Below are 16,600 nucleotides of genomic sequence, written 5' to 3' on the forward strand. Positions count from 1 at the left end.
GTAGGGATGTCATATCCTAGTAATATTTCCTCACCTCTAAAGGTGGGAAAACCCCTTTAAGGAAGTGGCCAGGAACTATCTATGGAATATTCTTTTCAGCTAGTATGCATTAGAAAGTCAACCCTACTTACATGATCTGGCTCAAAGTATGTGACACCTCACCAGCAAACCTATATGAGTTTGTTGGACATCCTATTTTAAAACCAGGGGCATTAATAGGCGCAGCGTTGTACCCAGAGGGCCGGTCCCACAACTGGTGTGTAATGTGTTGAGGAGATGCGGCATTCCTATTGCAAACTGACCTGACCTTTCCACCGATTGCAGTGCATAATACGAAGCGTTAAATAACAAATTAATTCCAATTGTGCAGTAATGTGACTGCTGTGGAAAGCACTGACAAATATTGATTTTTGTGGGAATTCAAGTCATTGTAAATGATTTAACCTTTGTGGCTACATAGCTAATGCTTTCGGTCACTCATCAATAATTACAATTGTAGGAGCTGGCATTTATGGTTTTCTTGAAGTAGATTCAATATAAAATACCGTCACTGGCAAATTAAAATAACCATGGGATCTGGACAGCACTCAAGTTACTTACCCACAATCCACATAACCACGTTATACCTGATCTACATGACGTTTTCATTGCATTCAGTGGGTCTTGCATTTGTTCTCACATACTGGGTATTAAGTATGTTGTTTGTCAGTTTTGTGCCTGTGAAATGGGGGCAATTTTCCCGTTCTGTTTTAGTTGGTAGAGTAGACTTTAGTACTGGATCTAGTCATGGATCACTTCTTGATTAATGATCTACTTCTCTACTGAACATCACACAGACCAAGTGCTGAGAATCCTCATTTGTAATTGTCTCTATGGTGACTGGACACCCCCTCCTCCCCACAATAACATTCAAGGGTGGGTTCCAACCATATTGTGTATGTATGTAAGCACATCCTGGTACTGAGCACTGTGGACACCAACATCTTTTAGGTTACTAATGCCAACGGTGAAATTCATTCTTACCAATGAGCTTTCTATCAGCACCCCTATATGTATCCCCTATGGATTCTGTTGAAACACGTTGGCACAGTAAGGGTGTGACTACTACCAACCCTAAATGGCCAATTTCAACCGTTTGTACTGGTTGTATAAAAATATTTTACCAACCATTATTCATGGAAGCTAAACCTCATTCACTTGCTGCAGAAAAAGTCCACATGGATTTCAGTGTATATTGTGGACTTTCAAACATACAGCATGTCCTATCTGTCGTGGATTTCACCTTGGATTGTAAAGGCTGAAATCTGCCGCATAATATGGGTTAAAATGCACTTCTATATATGCATGTTAAAGGGGTTGTCCATGATTTAAAATAAAGGCCATACTTACCAGTCAGTGTTTTTTTTTTACGCAGCGTGTGGATGAGATTTGTTCAAATCTCATCCACTCTGCTGCTACTGTACTACGCTGCGGATTTCCGCAATGAAATCCGTTGCGGAAAATCCGCAGTATTTATGCTACATGTAGACTTACCCTCACAGTTGTACTTGTTAACCAGCTTCTCTAGTGAAAGAAACCGCTAAGAAATGACTGAATAGAGTTGTTTCCACAGTTTTAATGCAATCATGTGCAGAGGTGTCAGCACACCTGATTTTCACTGTCCCTCATCCCGATCACAAATGCTCACCCTGTCTTTAAAGAGACCTTACAAGCCTGTTAACTTGGCAACACCTCATGAATGCTAGCTGCCTGTAACAGGCTTTGCTGGTGTCATAAATAATGGCTATTCCAAGCAGCTAGCCGTCACGTGAAGCTGCCAGTAACGCTGCCAGGGACCTTGCAGAGCAGTTTTCACTGCTTCTGTCCTATCTGTACCCAGTGCTCAATAAATGCTGTGTATAGAATAAAAGCAGTGCTGGTCACATGATCGCCGGGATGCCAGTAGTAAGAGTCTCCTGCTTGGATTAACTAGACCCAGCACAGTCCTAAGGGTATGTTCACACGGCCTATTTACGGACGTAAATCGGGCGTTTTTGCCCCGAATTACGCCCGAAAATAGTGCCTCAATAGCGCTGACAAACATCTGCCCATTGAAAGCAATGGGCAGACGTTTGTCTGTTCACACGAGGCGTATATTTACGCGCCGCTGTCAAATGACGGCGCGTAAATAGACGCCCGCGTAGAAGAAGTGACCTGTCACTTCTTTGGCCGTAATTGGAGCCGCTATTCATTGACTCCAATGAATAGCAGCGCTAATTACGGCCGTATTTGACGCGGCGTTCAAGCGCCTGCACATGCCGGTACGGCTGAAATTACGGGGATGTTTTCAGGCTGAAACATCCCCGTAATTTCAGCCGTTACGGACCCCCGCCGTGTGAACATACCCTAACAGTCACAATAGTCACTATAACAGGGCTGATTTCCCAGCTATGCAGCGCCAGTTAAAGTGGAAAAGTATAGTGTAAAAAAAATGAAATGAAATAATAAAGTCCCCTACAAAGGTCTTTTCTGACCCCTGAAGTACAGGCCATAATAATAAAAAAAAAAGTAAACCACTCCAAAAAAATGCTCCCCGCCTTATGGTAACGCTATTCTTAAACCAATTACACTAAATTAGACATGTAATATATAACAATTTAGGGTAGACAATGGCAATCACAAATAAGTTCTATTTTAGGGTAATACTATTTATTACAAGGAAAAAAATAGCTAAAAAGCAAAAACATTTTTGTACTATTTTTTTCAAACAACTAACCTAAAAATTGAAAAAGAAAACGAAGTTATAAGTACAAAAATGATCAGAAAGTAAACCTGCATTGATCACAAAAAACATCGCAAAAATCACGTTGCTAGCCCAACAAATTAAAACCTTATAGCCGCTTAACTAACAAGTGCTAAAAATGGCTAAATGGTGCCTGGTCCGGAATCGGTAAAATTATGACGCATTGTCCAAACTTCATTGACCTACGCATATGATACCACACCCACTTAAATTAAGCCACACCTATTTTGCTGTGTCACACTACATGGGCCACTGTTTAATCACCCTCTTCATCTTTGGTTGACATTTCTACATAGGTCTATGCCATTAACATCTGTGGTGACTACAACTTATGAGAAAAAGCAATGTCCTAAGCACCAGCCTATTCCTAAATTATTTGTTTGGGATCTGGCTATTAAGAAAATTTGATTAAATTATTAAATGTGAACTATCGTGTTAGTATCCAGACCTTTCAGTTTATGTCTTGGCCTATGTAGAATTAAATTCTTAAGCCATGTTGGCAGGTGGTAAATGACTCTGTATTAACTCCTTGTGCGATGCTGGCCTTGTGAGTCTATAATCAATCCCCTGCCTTTTAGCACAGCATGCCCCGTCCACAGTACGGATGTTAAAAATTAGGGTTTTCTTGTTACTTAATAGACATTCTGTTTATCATTTACCTAATTTCTTCTGTGCATCATAAAATGTTATAAATACATAATATATAGATTTATAAAAATAATATTTTTGTTTATTTACTATACAGTGCACATTTATAGTACATAGGCAAAATAGTATATTATCACTTTATGTGTCACTGAGCTTTCTTGGGTGGAAAGATAAACATACATATTTTTCAAAATAATCCAAAATAATTATGCCATAAAAAAACAATAATATTGGGACACCTAGCTGGCATTATAATTTCACAGGGTAGAACATAACATTATTTTCTACTATTCGTTTTCGTTTAAATACTGGACCCCAGCTTTTTCTTTTATCCCTGCTAAAACATTGTGTTATTTATCTCTGGTTCCTCTACAGTAAATGGAATCAGGAATCAGAAAACGGAGGAGGGATCGACAGGCACTGGCCCATCCTGCCCCAATAGCAATGCCACAGCTGCCTCTAATACAGGTATGTCCATGTATGTCTGAACAGAAAATATACAGAAAGATCCAGCAGATATGTAATCAAGGTATTCAGGAGAAAAGGGAAAAAGTCTCAGTAGTATTCGAATTTGGGAAATAATAATAATAATAATAATAATAATAATAATAATAATGTTTCCTTTCTATTTATATGTCATTCTATGCGGCAGAAAGTATCTATTCTGTATTATTCCTAATGAGAAACAGTGAAAGATAATACAAGACAGACACGCGCACATTATGAAGTCCCATCTGCCACAGGAGCACAAAGACCTGGCATCAAAGACATAAAAGTTTAATGACATGCTGCCAGGGAATCAGAATGAAGGATATTCGGTGTATGCGAGTGTGTCAAAACCCAGATCGGGGTGGAGGAATCCATTGTATTTATGGGTCAGCTACAGGCGACAGCATAACTAGAGTTCAGTTGATTTCCATCAGCAAACATGAAAGACATAGCAGTGCTACAAAGCAGCCAAGCCCTCACACAGTATTGTCCTATTGTTAGGGATCTGCCAGGTACTACGTCTAGGTATACTCCTGGGATTAATCAATCCACACCTGAGGCCAGACCTGTTCGACTGACACCATCTCCCACCAACCAGGGTGGCAGGCTCAGGAGTGGGAGAGAAACTGACAAAGAAAAAATGATCGACTTGAGGCACGTGAAGTACAAAAAATATATATACAATCTTTATTGAATAGAGACATGAGACAAGTAAAAAGATGGAAATAAGGATAAGTCACACAATAAAAAAGGACGTCACATCAATCATAAATCAGATGTGCTAATTTGGTCAACATGTTGGAAACAATAGGGTATTATGGCAGCGAATAAATAAATAGCAGCATACCTGGCTAAAACACATATATGCATATATTTCGTACAGTAGTGGCGATTTTACTTAAATCGCCACTACTGTACGAAATATATGCATATATGTGTTTTAGCCAGGTATGCTGCTATTTATTTATTCGCTGCCATAATACCCTATTGTTTCCAACATGTTGACCAAATTAGCACATCTGATTTATGATTGATGTGACGTCCTTTTTTATTGTGTGACTTATCCTTATTTCCATCTTTTTACTTGTCTCATGTCTCTATTCAATAAAGATTGTATATATATTTTTTGTACTTCACGTGCCTCAAGTCGATCATTTTTTCTTTGTCAGTTTCTCATGCTAAATCTTTTGATCGACGCACCAAGTGTATCTTGGTCAATACTTAGGATATGATAACGTGCCGCTCACATAACTAGCAACAGTGCTTTACAGTGTAAATGTTGATGCTTCGAGCACTATTATCATCATCATATTCTGTCTGTTGGTATTCTTTTGGTCTATATCAGGAGTGGGAGAGCCTATCGCGGCCTGGTCAGTCTGAGTTAGCTCCGCCCCCTGTCCTTTATTACCTGCTGTGTTCTCCTCCTCAGTGCTTGTAATTCTTTTGGATTCCTGGCCCCACTGCTGCTTGCTCCAGTCTGCTCCTGCCGTGCTTCTGCCTTGCTGCTGTTCTGCTTAACCCGCTTTGCTTTGCCTCCGGCTTGCTTCCTCCTCCGTGCTCACTTGGGTATACTCCACTTCATCCTGGTCCTGACAACTCATTCACCGCTCCGTTTCCTCGGCGTTCCGTGGGCTACTGCCCCTTCCCTTGCGTGTTCCCTGTTTGTTCTCCCGTGCACTTAGACAGCGTAGGGACCGCCGCCCAGTTGTACCCCGTCGCCTAGGGCGGGTCGTTGCAAGTAGGCAGGGACAGGGCGGTGGGTAGATTAGGGCTCACTTTCCCTTCCTCCTTCCTGCCATTACATAATTACAAGCCCCTTACCTAGTCTACCATTTCCCCTACGCTGACGCTATCATGGACCCCCTTGAGACCCTGAACCAGCAGATGCAGGGCCTCTCCCTACAGGTCCAGGCCCTGGCCCAGAGGGTCAATCAGGGTGACGCTGCCGTAGTAGTTCCCCTCACCTCACCTCTAGAACCCGACCTCAAGTTACCTGACCGGTTCTCAGGGGACCGTAAGACGTTTCTCTCCTTCCGGGAGAGTTGCAGACTGTATTTCCGCCTTAAACCCCACTCCTCAGGTTCCGAGAACCAGCGGGTGGGTATCATCATATCCCGACTCCAGGAAGGGCCCCAAGAGTGGGCCTTCTCCTTGGCTCCTGACGCCCCTGAACTTTCCTCTGTTGATCGCTTTTTCTCTGCCCTCGGACTCATTTACGACGAGACTGACAGGACTGCTTTAGCCGAGAGTCAGCTGGTGACCTTACGTCAGGGTAGGAGACCGGTTGAGGAGTACTGTTCTGATTTTAGAAAGTGGTGCGTAGCTTCTCGGTGGAACGATCCGGCCCTAAGGTGCCAGTTTAGGTTAGGATTATCTGACGCCCTGAAGGATCTGCTGGTTAGCTACCCCTCTTCTGACTCCCTTGACCAGGTTATGGCCCTAGCAGTACGACTTGACCGACGTCTCAGGGAACGTCAGCTTGAACGCTTCAATGTGCTCCCCTCTGACTTTTCTGCGATCCCCCCCGAGGTCCCGTCTCCTCGCTCCTCCACGGAGGACTCGGAGGTACCTATGCAACTCGGGGCCTCCATGTCCCCTCGACAACGTAGGGAGTTTCGCAGAATGAATGGTCTCTGCTTCTACTGTGGGGACGACAAGCATCTTCTGAACACCTGTCCCAGGCGCAAGAATAAAAAGCCGGAAAACTTCCGCGCCTAAGTGATCATCGGGGAGGTCACTTGGGCGCACAGGTATTTCCCGTTAATGTGAAACGCAATAAAATTTAGCTTCCCTTTCAGGTCTCGTTTGCTGGCCGGTCTGCCACTGGCAGTGCCTTCGTGGATTCTGGCTCATCTGCTAATATCATGTCTGTGGAATTTGCTATGTCTCTAAAAATGCCTTTTATTGATTTACCTTATCCTATCCCTGTAGTAGGTATCGACTCCACTCCTCTTGCTAATGGTTATTTTACTCAGCATACTCCTGTTTTTGAACTCCTGGTTGGCTCCATGCATTTGGAGCAGTGCTCTGTACTGGTGATGCAGGGATTATCGTCTGATCTGGTATTAGGTCTTCCCTGGTTGCAGTTGCATAATCCCACGTTTGATTGGAATACTGGGGAGCTTACCAAATGGGGTAATGAATGTCGTATGTCATGTCTTTCTGTTAACTCTATTTCTCCCCGGGAGGAGGTAAACACGCTTCCTGAGTTTGTTCAGGACTTCGCCGATGTGTTTTCTAAGGAGGCCTCCGAGGTGTTGCCCCCCCATAGAGATTACGATTGCGCCATCGATTTGGTGCCTGGTGCCAAGCTTCCTAAGGGTAGGATATTTAATCTTTCATGTCCTGAACGTGAAGCTATGAGGGTATATATCCAAGAATGCCTGGCCAAGGGTTTCATTCGCCCCTCGACTTCTCCTGTAGGTGCTGGCTTCTTCTTTGTGGGGAAGAAGGATGGTGGTCTTAGGCCGTGCATTGATTATCGTAACCTGAATAAGGTCACCGTAAAGAACCAGTACCCACTTCCTTTGATTCCGGATCTTTTTAATCAGGTTCAGGGAGCCCAATGGTTTTCTAAGTTCGATCTACGGGGGGCATATAACCTTATCCGCATCAAAGAGGGGGATGAGTGGAAAACTGCGTTCAACACACCCGAGGGTCATTTCGAATACCTGGTCATGCCCTTTGGGTTGTGTAATGCCCCTGCTGTCTTCCAGAATTTTATTAATGAAATCCTGAGAGATTACCTGGGTAATTTTCTTGTTGTGTACCTTGATGACATACTGGTGTTTTCCATGGACTGGTCCTCCCACGTGGAGCATGTCAGGAAGGTGCTCCAGGTCCTTCGGGAGAATAATCTGTTTGCTAAGACTGAAAAATGTGTCTTTGGGGTACAGGAGATACCATTTTTAGGGCAAATCCTCACTCCTCATGAATTCCGCATGGACCCTGCCAAGGTTCAGGCTGTGGCGGAATGGGTCCAACCTGCCTCCCTTAAGGCGTTACAGTGTTTTTTAGGGTTCGCCAACTATTACAGGAGATTTATTGCCAACTTCTCGGTCGTCGCTAAGCCTCTTACGGACCTTACTCGCAAGGGTGCTGATGTCCTCCATTGGCCCCCTGAGGCCGTCCAGGCCTTTGAGACCCTCAAGAAGTGCTTTATCTCGGCCCACGTGCTGATTCAGCCCAACCAAGAGGAGCCATTTATTGTGGAGGTTGACGCATCCGAGGTGGGAGTGGGGGCCGTCTTGTCCCAGGGTACCAGCTCCCTCACCCATCTCCGCCCCTGTGCTTACTTCTCTAGGAAGTTTTCGCCCACGGAGAGTAACTATGATATTGGCAACCGCGAACTTCTAGCCATTAAATGGGCTTTTGAAGAGTGGCGGCACTTCCTGGAGGGGGCCAGACACCAGGTAACGGTCCTTACGGATCACAAGAATCTGGTTTTCCTAGAATCGGCCCGGAGGCTTAATCCTAGACAAGCTCGGTGGGCACTATTCTTTACCAGATTTAATTTCTTGGTTACCTATAGGGCTGGGTCCAAGAATATTAAGGCTGATGCCCTGTCACGTAGTTTCATGGCCAATCCTCCTTCCGAGAAGGATCCTGCTTGTATTTTACCCCCTGGTATAATCGTTTCTGCCACAGATTCTGATTTAGCTTCTGATATCGCGGCTGATCAGGGTGCAGCTCCCGGGAATGTCCCTGGGGACAAACTGTTTGTTCCCCTGCAATACCGGCTAAGGGTACTCAGGGAAAACCATGACTCCGCTCTATCTGGTCATCCTGGCATCTTGGGCACCAAACACCTCATTACCAGAAACTATTGGTGGCCTGGGTTGCCTAAAGACGTTAGGGCTTACGTCGCCGCTTGTGAGGTTTGCGCTAGGTCCAAAACCCCTAGGTCCCGACCTGCGGGCCTACTACGTTCCTTGCCCATTCCCCAGAGACCTTAGACCCATATCTCCATGGATTTTATCACCGATTTGCCTCCATCTCAGGGCAAGTCGGTGGTGTGGGTGGTAGTAGACCGCTTCAGCAAGATGTGCCACTTTGTGCCCCTTAAGAAGCTACCTAACGCCAAGACGTTAGCTTCTTTGTTTGTGAAACACATCCTGCGTCTCCATGGGGCCCCAGTCAATATCGTTTCGGACAGAGGGGTACAATTTGTTTCCTTATTTTGGAGAGCCTTTTGTAAAAAGTTGGAGATTGATCTGTCCTTCTCCTCCGCCTTCCATCCCGAAACTAATGGCCAAACGGAGAGGACTAACCAGTCCCTGGAACAATATTTAAGGTGTTTCATCTCTGACTGTCAATTCGATTGGGTCTCATTCCTTCCCCTTGCTGAATTTTCCCTGAATAACCGGGTCAGTAACTCGTCAGGGGTCTCCCCGTTTTTCTGTAATTTCGGGTTTAACCCAAGGTTCTCCTCCGTTTCCCCTGGTTGTTCCAATAATCCTGAGGTAGAGGATGTTCATCGGGAACTGTGCACTGTCTGGGCCCAGGTGCAGAAGAACCTAGAGGCGTCCCAGAGCGCACAAAAGATTCAGGCGGATAGTAGACGTTCTGCTAACCCCCGGTTTGTCGTCGGGGATTTGGTCTGGTTGTCGTCCAGGAACTTGCGCCTTAAGGTCCCGTCCAGGAAGTTTGCTCCCCGATTTATTGGGCCTTATAAGATCATTGAAGTCCTCAACCCTGTATCCTTCCGTCTGGAGCTGCCCCCATCCTTTCGCATACATGACGTCTTCCATGCCTCCCTCCTTAAACGCTGCTCCCCGTCCTGGTCCCCCTCGAGGAAACCTCCTGTTCCCGTTCTCACCCCTGAGGGGGTGGAATTCGAGGTGGCCAAGATTATGGACAGTAGGATGGTCCAGGGCTCCCTCCAGTACCTGGTCCATTGGAGAGGGTACGGGCCGGAGGAGAGGACTTGGGTACCTGCCCGTGATGTTCACGCTGGGGTATTGATCAGGAGGTTCCACCTTCTCTTCCCTACTAAACCGGGTCCTCTTAGTAAGGGTCCGGTGGCCCCTCATAAAAGGGGGAGTACTGTTAGGGATCTGCCAGGTACTACGTCTAGGTATACTCCTGGGATTAATCAATCCACACCTGAGGCCAGACCTGTTCGACTGACACCATCTCCCACCAACCAGGGTGGCAGGCTCAGGAGTGGGAGAGCCTATCGCGGCCTGGTCAGTCTGAGTTAGCTCCGCCCCCTGTCCTTTATTACCTGCTGTGTTCTCCTCCTCAGTGCTTGTAATTCTTTTGGATTCCTGGCCCCACTGCTGCTTGCTCCAGTCTGCTCCTGCCGTGCTTCTGCCTTGCTGCTGTTCTGCTTAACCCGCTTTGCTTTGCCTCCGGCTTGCTTCCTCCTCCGTGCTCACTTGGGTATACTCCACTTCATCCTGGTCCTGACAACTCATTCACCGCTCCGTTTCCTCGGCGTTCCGTGGGCTACTGCCCCTTCCCTTGCGTGTTCCCTGTTTGTTCTCCCGTGCACTTAGACAGCGTAGGGACCGCCGCCCAGTTGTACCCCGTCGCCTAGGGCGGGTCGTTGCAAGTAGGCAGGGACAGGGCGGTGGGTAGATTAGGGCTCACTTTCCCTTCCTCCTTCCTGCCATTACACCTATATTACATTGTTTCCCAGATGTCACAAGGGACAAGGAGCATGCCCATAATTTCAGAACTGTTTTTACATCCATAGCAATGTATCTGATCCAAAGCATCAGCGATTTACCATTCTTTCTCTGGTTTTCCTTTAAATACATATTTCATGTAATTAAAGGACAACAAGTCATATATATCAGTTCTATAATTTACAGTATATCTATTATTGGATCACTCCACTTACAGGCAGGAGTATTCATATATAGGACTTGTCTTTTCCTAGCGGGACTTTTTGTGTCCCTTCATGCATCAGGACCATGGTAAGGCGGCAACATCCCCTATAGTTACACCCCGGCACTCCGCAAATGTATGCCGCATTCTACAGATGGATTTGAAGGGCGTTTGCTATTTCTACTACTGTCTTTGTCTATGATTGGATTGCTTGATATTAATGGAAACATTAACACCAAAAAAGTGCCTCAATAGAATAATTTGGTCAAACACCAGTCATAGTTTAAACACATATGCGTAAAATCAGTGTTAAATGACCCAAATATTTTCCAAATAAAATAGTTTTTATTGAGACTTAATAAAAATACAAAATACAGATAATAGTATCAAAAATGGATTAAAATATAAGTCCTCACAGTAAAGAAAGTACTGAGTGGCCTGCTGGCCATTACATCTATACCATACAGAAGTACATTGTAAATAAACAGCCATGGTAAGTCACATAAGATAAAAAAAAACTGTGAAATAGACCATCAGAATCGATAGACAGAACTGGCAAGGTAGCCAAAAAATTAATAAAAGAGAAGTTGACAGAGCATGCAGATATACAATGGGGTAAAGAGTAGCGATGTGCCGGGAGCCCACTTACACCCAATGCGTTTCACCACCAGGCTTCGTCATCCTTTTCCCCCTGACGAAGGCTGGTGGCGAAACGCGTTGGGTGTAAGTGGGCTCCTGGCATATCACTACTTTTTACCCCATTGTATATCTGCATGCTCTGTCAACTTCTCTTTTATAATTTTTTTGGGCTACCTTGCCAGTTCTGTCTATCGATTCTGATGGTCTATTTCACCGTTTTTTATTTTTGTTATTTGACTTACCATTGCTGTTTATTTACAATGTACTTCTGTATGGTATAGATGTTATGGCCAGTTGCCCACTCAGTATTTTATTTAATGTGAGGACTTATATTTTAATCCATTTTTGATGCTATTATCTGTATTTTGTATTTTTATCATGTCTCAATAAAAACAATTTCATTTTGAAAATGTTTGGGTCATTTAACACTGATTTTCCGCATATGTGTTTATATTAATGGAAACAGAGGAAGTTCAAATAGAGGAAGAATAGGAAAACCAACACATAGGGCAGCGATAAGGTTCCATTAGGGCATGACCACACATGGCGGAATTCCTCCGCAACTGTCCGCATCAATGCCGCACAGAATCTGCGTTGCAGATTCTGCAGCGGATCTGCACAAAATGTGCAGAAAATTGATGCGGACTGGCCGCTGCGGACTGCAGGAAAAGTGCTTCTCTTCTCCCTATTCAGTGCAGGATAGAGAGAAGGGACAGCACTTTCCCTAGTGAAAGTCAAAGAAATTCATACTTACCGCCCGTTGTCTTGGTGACGCGTCCCTCTTTCGGCATCCGGCCCGACCTCCCTGGATGACGCACCAGTCCATGTGACCGCTGCAGCCTGTGCTTGGCCTGTGATTGGCTGCAGCCGTCACTTACACTGAAACGTCATCCTGGGAGGCCGGACTGGAGACAGACGCAGGGAGTTCTCGGTAAGTATGAACTTATATTTTTTTTTTACAGATACATGTATATTGAGATCGGTAGTCACTGTCCCGGGTGCAGAAACAGTTACTGCCGATCGCGTAACTCTTTCAGCACCCTGGACAGTGACTATTTACAGACGTCTCCTAGCAACGCTCCCGTCATTACGGGAGCCCCATTGACTTCCTCAGTCTGGCTGTAGACCTAGAAATACATAGGTCCAGCCAGAATGAAGAAATGTCATGGTAGTAAAAACAATACGCTCCGCAGCACACATAAGATCTGCGGACTTCATTGCGGAATTTTGACTCTCCATTGAAGTCAATGGAGAAATTCCGCCATGAGTCCGCAACCAGTCCGCCACTGCTCCGCAACAGACAGAGCATGCTGCGGACACCAAATTCCGCTCCGCAGCCTATGCTCCGCAGCGGAATTGTACGCATCGTGTAAACGAACACTGCTAAATTAAAGTGAAAGTCAATGGAGAAACGGCTCCGCTGCGGATTAACGCTGCGGAGTGTCCGCAGCGGAATTTAAGTGAAATTCCGCCATGTGTGAACCCGCCCTAACTTGGGGTTTCAAAAAAGCAGAACTCTCTTGGCAATGACTACAAATGACTGATCCAGTAATTTTGCACATTTCTTATACGCTTCAGTCTTCCTTTAGTTACTAGCAAATGAATGCCCTTTACATATTATTCTGTATTATCTGCTCTTGAAAGCCATTAGCGGTTCATTGTCAGCATTTTCAATGACATGTGACTAATGTGTACAGATGACTGTGCCTGGCAGTGCAGAGTACAGTATGGAAGATACATGGCTGTGATACTGATGTGCATTTAATTTGATTTGTCTTCAGCAGGGCCAACAGATCTGAGCATGAAGAGGCAGTTAGCGACTACCTCCACATCATCCAGCAACACAAGCGCCAGACCTCAGCTAAACCCTACTGAAATTAACGCAGTCAAGCAGCTCGTGGCCGGCTACCGGGAATCAGCGGCATTTTTGTTACGTTCTGCAGATGAACTTGAAAACCTGATCTTACAGCAGAACTGAGTCACACAACCTCTTCCCTGGCCTGGATTAATGCCGGAGTTCCACTAACGACATGCTGACAATGTTTATGCCAGAGTGGACCCGTCTGGTTACTGCACTGATGAGTAGAGGACATAATTACCATAATGCCACACTGTTTTCAGTCCATGAAGTGATGTGAAGGTGCTGCCGGTGAACTTGAGACCTCTGACATTCTGCAGGTCTTTGATGTGTCCAGCTTTTTGTTCTCAGTGTGTCAGTTTAAATATTGCATATGTGGCTGTAGATCATTAAGTCATACAAAGCAGCGGAGCAAAAGGAAGACATTAAGATGTTAAATTATTTCCAAGTGCAATATTAGTGGAATGTTCTACTGACTGGAATTAAAGCTACACAACATAGCAGGACAAAATGCCAACATACACTCATGGTAGAACATTTAATGGAGGATTGCATATTTTTTAAATAATGTGATTTTTATATGGTCATTTTTTTCATGCAGACATTTTCATTTATATGACTGTAATCTTTTCACATTCTCTAGGAGTGAATTAAGAAAATCTTCTCCACTTTCCTTTTCTGCAGCCCTCTAAGTTTCCATTTCTTAAAAAAACGCACAGCGCCCGACACTTTACATTTTTCAAACTTCTACTATGGGGTGACAGGATTGAGGAATGTATACCTCAATGCGGGTCCAAATAAAGCCATTTTCAAGTGATATTTTCTATATGTTAACAAAATAAGTTAGTAAGTGATAAGATGTCACTCCATTCCAAGGCTACTTACCACATAAAGCCTTGAAGCCACAATGTTTTCCATTACATAAAGGTACCTCATGAAATGTTACATGTAGAGTAGAGACTATTCTAGAAATGGTAGAACATTCTCAATAACCTATAGAGACCTTTCCTCAGTATACTTTAGGCTGCAGATTCTCGAGAGTCTGGATGGACCGCCACATATGAGATGACACTGCCTCATACTACAGTCGTACAAAGGGATCTGTATTCTGTAGACACAACATCAAAAGAGACAGCACAATCCTACAATGACCCGAGGAAATTCATGCAGCTTAAAGTCTGACTGATGGACATTTCCATCTCCTCGATGTCACCCAAAGACAACCGGAGCTTCAGAAAATAGGCAACAAAGCTACTGATCAGAATTACTATGTATGTTTACAAACCTATTTTTGATTTATTGTTGGTGAGACTTTAGTGAGAAGTATATAGCAGTGGTACACGCAGTACATGTAGCAGGATTCCCCCGGCACTGTTAGGTCATACATTGTGGGAATATAGTCTACCAATACATTACAATCTCCCGATATGACACATCCCAGGGAACCTACGTCTCTGCCCTATTATCAACACATGATTTTTGCTGCTCCTAACGTGTGCAAGTCCTTCTCTTGGAGGTTGGATATTGATGACTAAATACTTAAGAGGTTGCAAGTGACAATCCGATAATTTGCACTCTGGTGTGTATTTTTCATTTTCAGCAGATATTTCTTACTTACCCGCTGGGAGGGGGGGTGGGTTAAAGGCCTCACCCTTTTTGCACCCCGCGGGTTAACCCTTTTGCTGCCAGAGGGGTTAGCAGCACACTGCCATGCAGACCCTTATACTGCTAACCACTCTCCAAATAAAAAGGGGTGAGAATAGGTTACATTGCTCACTCAGTATGTGAATTGTAACCTCCCACAAGACCGAAACCTGTACAAAAATAATCTGTAAAAATCTATAGAAAACTCCAACCTCTCTAGCTCCTTATGTTACAATGTGGACTACACATTATTAGTGTTTCTTTGTGCACTGAATCATATTTTTCACTTTAGCCGTAGAAAGTACTTTTGTTCTTTGCACAGTATGATATCTGTTTAGTTTAGCTTTTGTTAAATATCACGTCCCTTGTGCATTCCTGAATTTGCCTTATTTCATGTAAAAATGTAATTCAATTTTTGACAATGAGTTTAAGGCATCAGTGATGATATTTTGTACATAAACATACCTGTTTTATATAGACTGACTGTGATTGTGACTAGGTAATGTGCACTTTTTCTTGTAACTGTGGGCATTGCTATGCTTTTTTTGAGTGTTTCTAGAATCATTGTTGCTTACTTAAGAAAAACTTTTGTGATACTGTTTGTGAAATATAATGTGAAAAAACTATTGAATTATGAATATTTTTAATATATTGTACATTATTATTATTATTATTATTATTACTACACAAAACAACTTTAAGTTGTGGAGCCAGATCCACAGATTTCAGTGAAAAAAATCAAAGATTTGAGGGCTGACATTTCCTCTGTTTTGTTTGGATAAATAAATTGATTTACGTGTAAAATTTGTTTTTTGTTGTCTATTATTAATTAGGGGAAACGGATTAAATCTATAGCTATATTTTTGGAAATAAACGCAAATAATATTCAAACTAGAATCAATTTAAAGCTGTAACCTGGAATTTTATCACACCTGCATACTTGTTTTAACAGAATAGAAGACAACCAATGGAGTATAAAATGTTATTACTCACTTTTTTAAAGATAATTTTTTTCTGCCTGTCTGGGCTTGTTGTTAAAGGAATTGTCTGGTTTAGAAACCCCGTTGTCAGATAGAATTCTTTAAAGGGAATGGAACGCCTATATTTTTTTCCTAACTAAAACCAGATAGTGGAACATAATCTTTTTTTATAATATATATATATATATGTTTTTTTTTTTTATTGTAGATTTGGTATTTTTTTGCTATTTTCTGTACATGATTATGGAGGCAGCCATCTTGCCCGAGATGCAGTTAACAGCATTTAGAGATATGCTTTACAGCAGCCACAGGAACCATAGGAACCTGTGAACAGGAGGGGACCCATTGACTTCTATGGGAGAGTTTTCTAGGCATTTGCTACTATCTGTGCAGAGGTCTTTGTGCAGGAGTGGATAGGAGGGGGCGGTGTCTATCCCCTATTGTCAATGGTGAATCCTCTGTGATCTATATAAAGGTGTTACCTTCCCTTGTAATCATGTCTGATGATCATAAGATGACTGCTGAGAAGTGATCTCTAAAGAACAGGAAGTGTAGGTCTATTGTGAGGTTCAGGGGTCAGTATGAAAATGGCAAGATTGTTGGATTATTTTTCAATATTGTAATGACGGGGGGTAGGGAAACGGACAAGTGAGCCCTAGTCTACCCGCCACTCTGTCCCTGCCTACTTGCAACGACCCGCCCTAGGCGACGGGGTACAACTGGGCG

General features: G+C 43.7%; 1 protein-coding gene across 7 annotated transcripts in view; it reads left to right on the plus strand.

Moving 5' to 3' along the window:
• NOL4 (nucleolar protein 4) overlaps window positions 1-15,698 on the plus strand; it is a 270,953-nt gene extending 255,255 nt beyond the window's left edge. For 6 of the 7 annotated variants that reach the window (XM_075826296.1, XM_075826291.1, XM_075826295.1 and 3 more), the window contains 2 exons: window positions 3,806-3,898; window positions 13,174-15,698. In XM_075826296.1, coding sequence (XP_075682411.1) covers window positions 3,806-3,898; window positions 13,174-13,370 — 290 coding nt within the window. In that variant the 3' untranslated portion in view covers window positions 13,371-15,698. The remainder of the gene's footprint in view (window positions 1-3,805; window positions 3,899-13,173) is intronic. The other variant, XM_075826292.1, reaches the window with a different exon arrangement.
• The last annotated feature ends 902 nt before the right edge of the window (window positions 15,699-16,600 follow it).

Source organism: Rhinoderma darwinii, chromosome 5 (genome assembly GCF_050947455.1).
Source record: "Rhinoderma darwinii isolate aRhiDar2 chromosome 5, aRhiDar2.hap1, whole genome shotgun sequence".
Taxonomy (NCBI): Eukaryota; Metazoa; Chordata; class Amphibia; order Anura; family Rhinodermatidae; genus Rhinoderma; species Rhinoderma darwinii.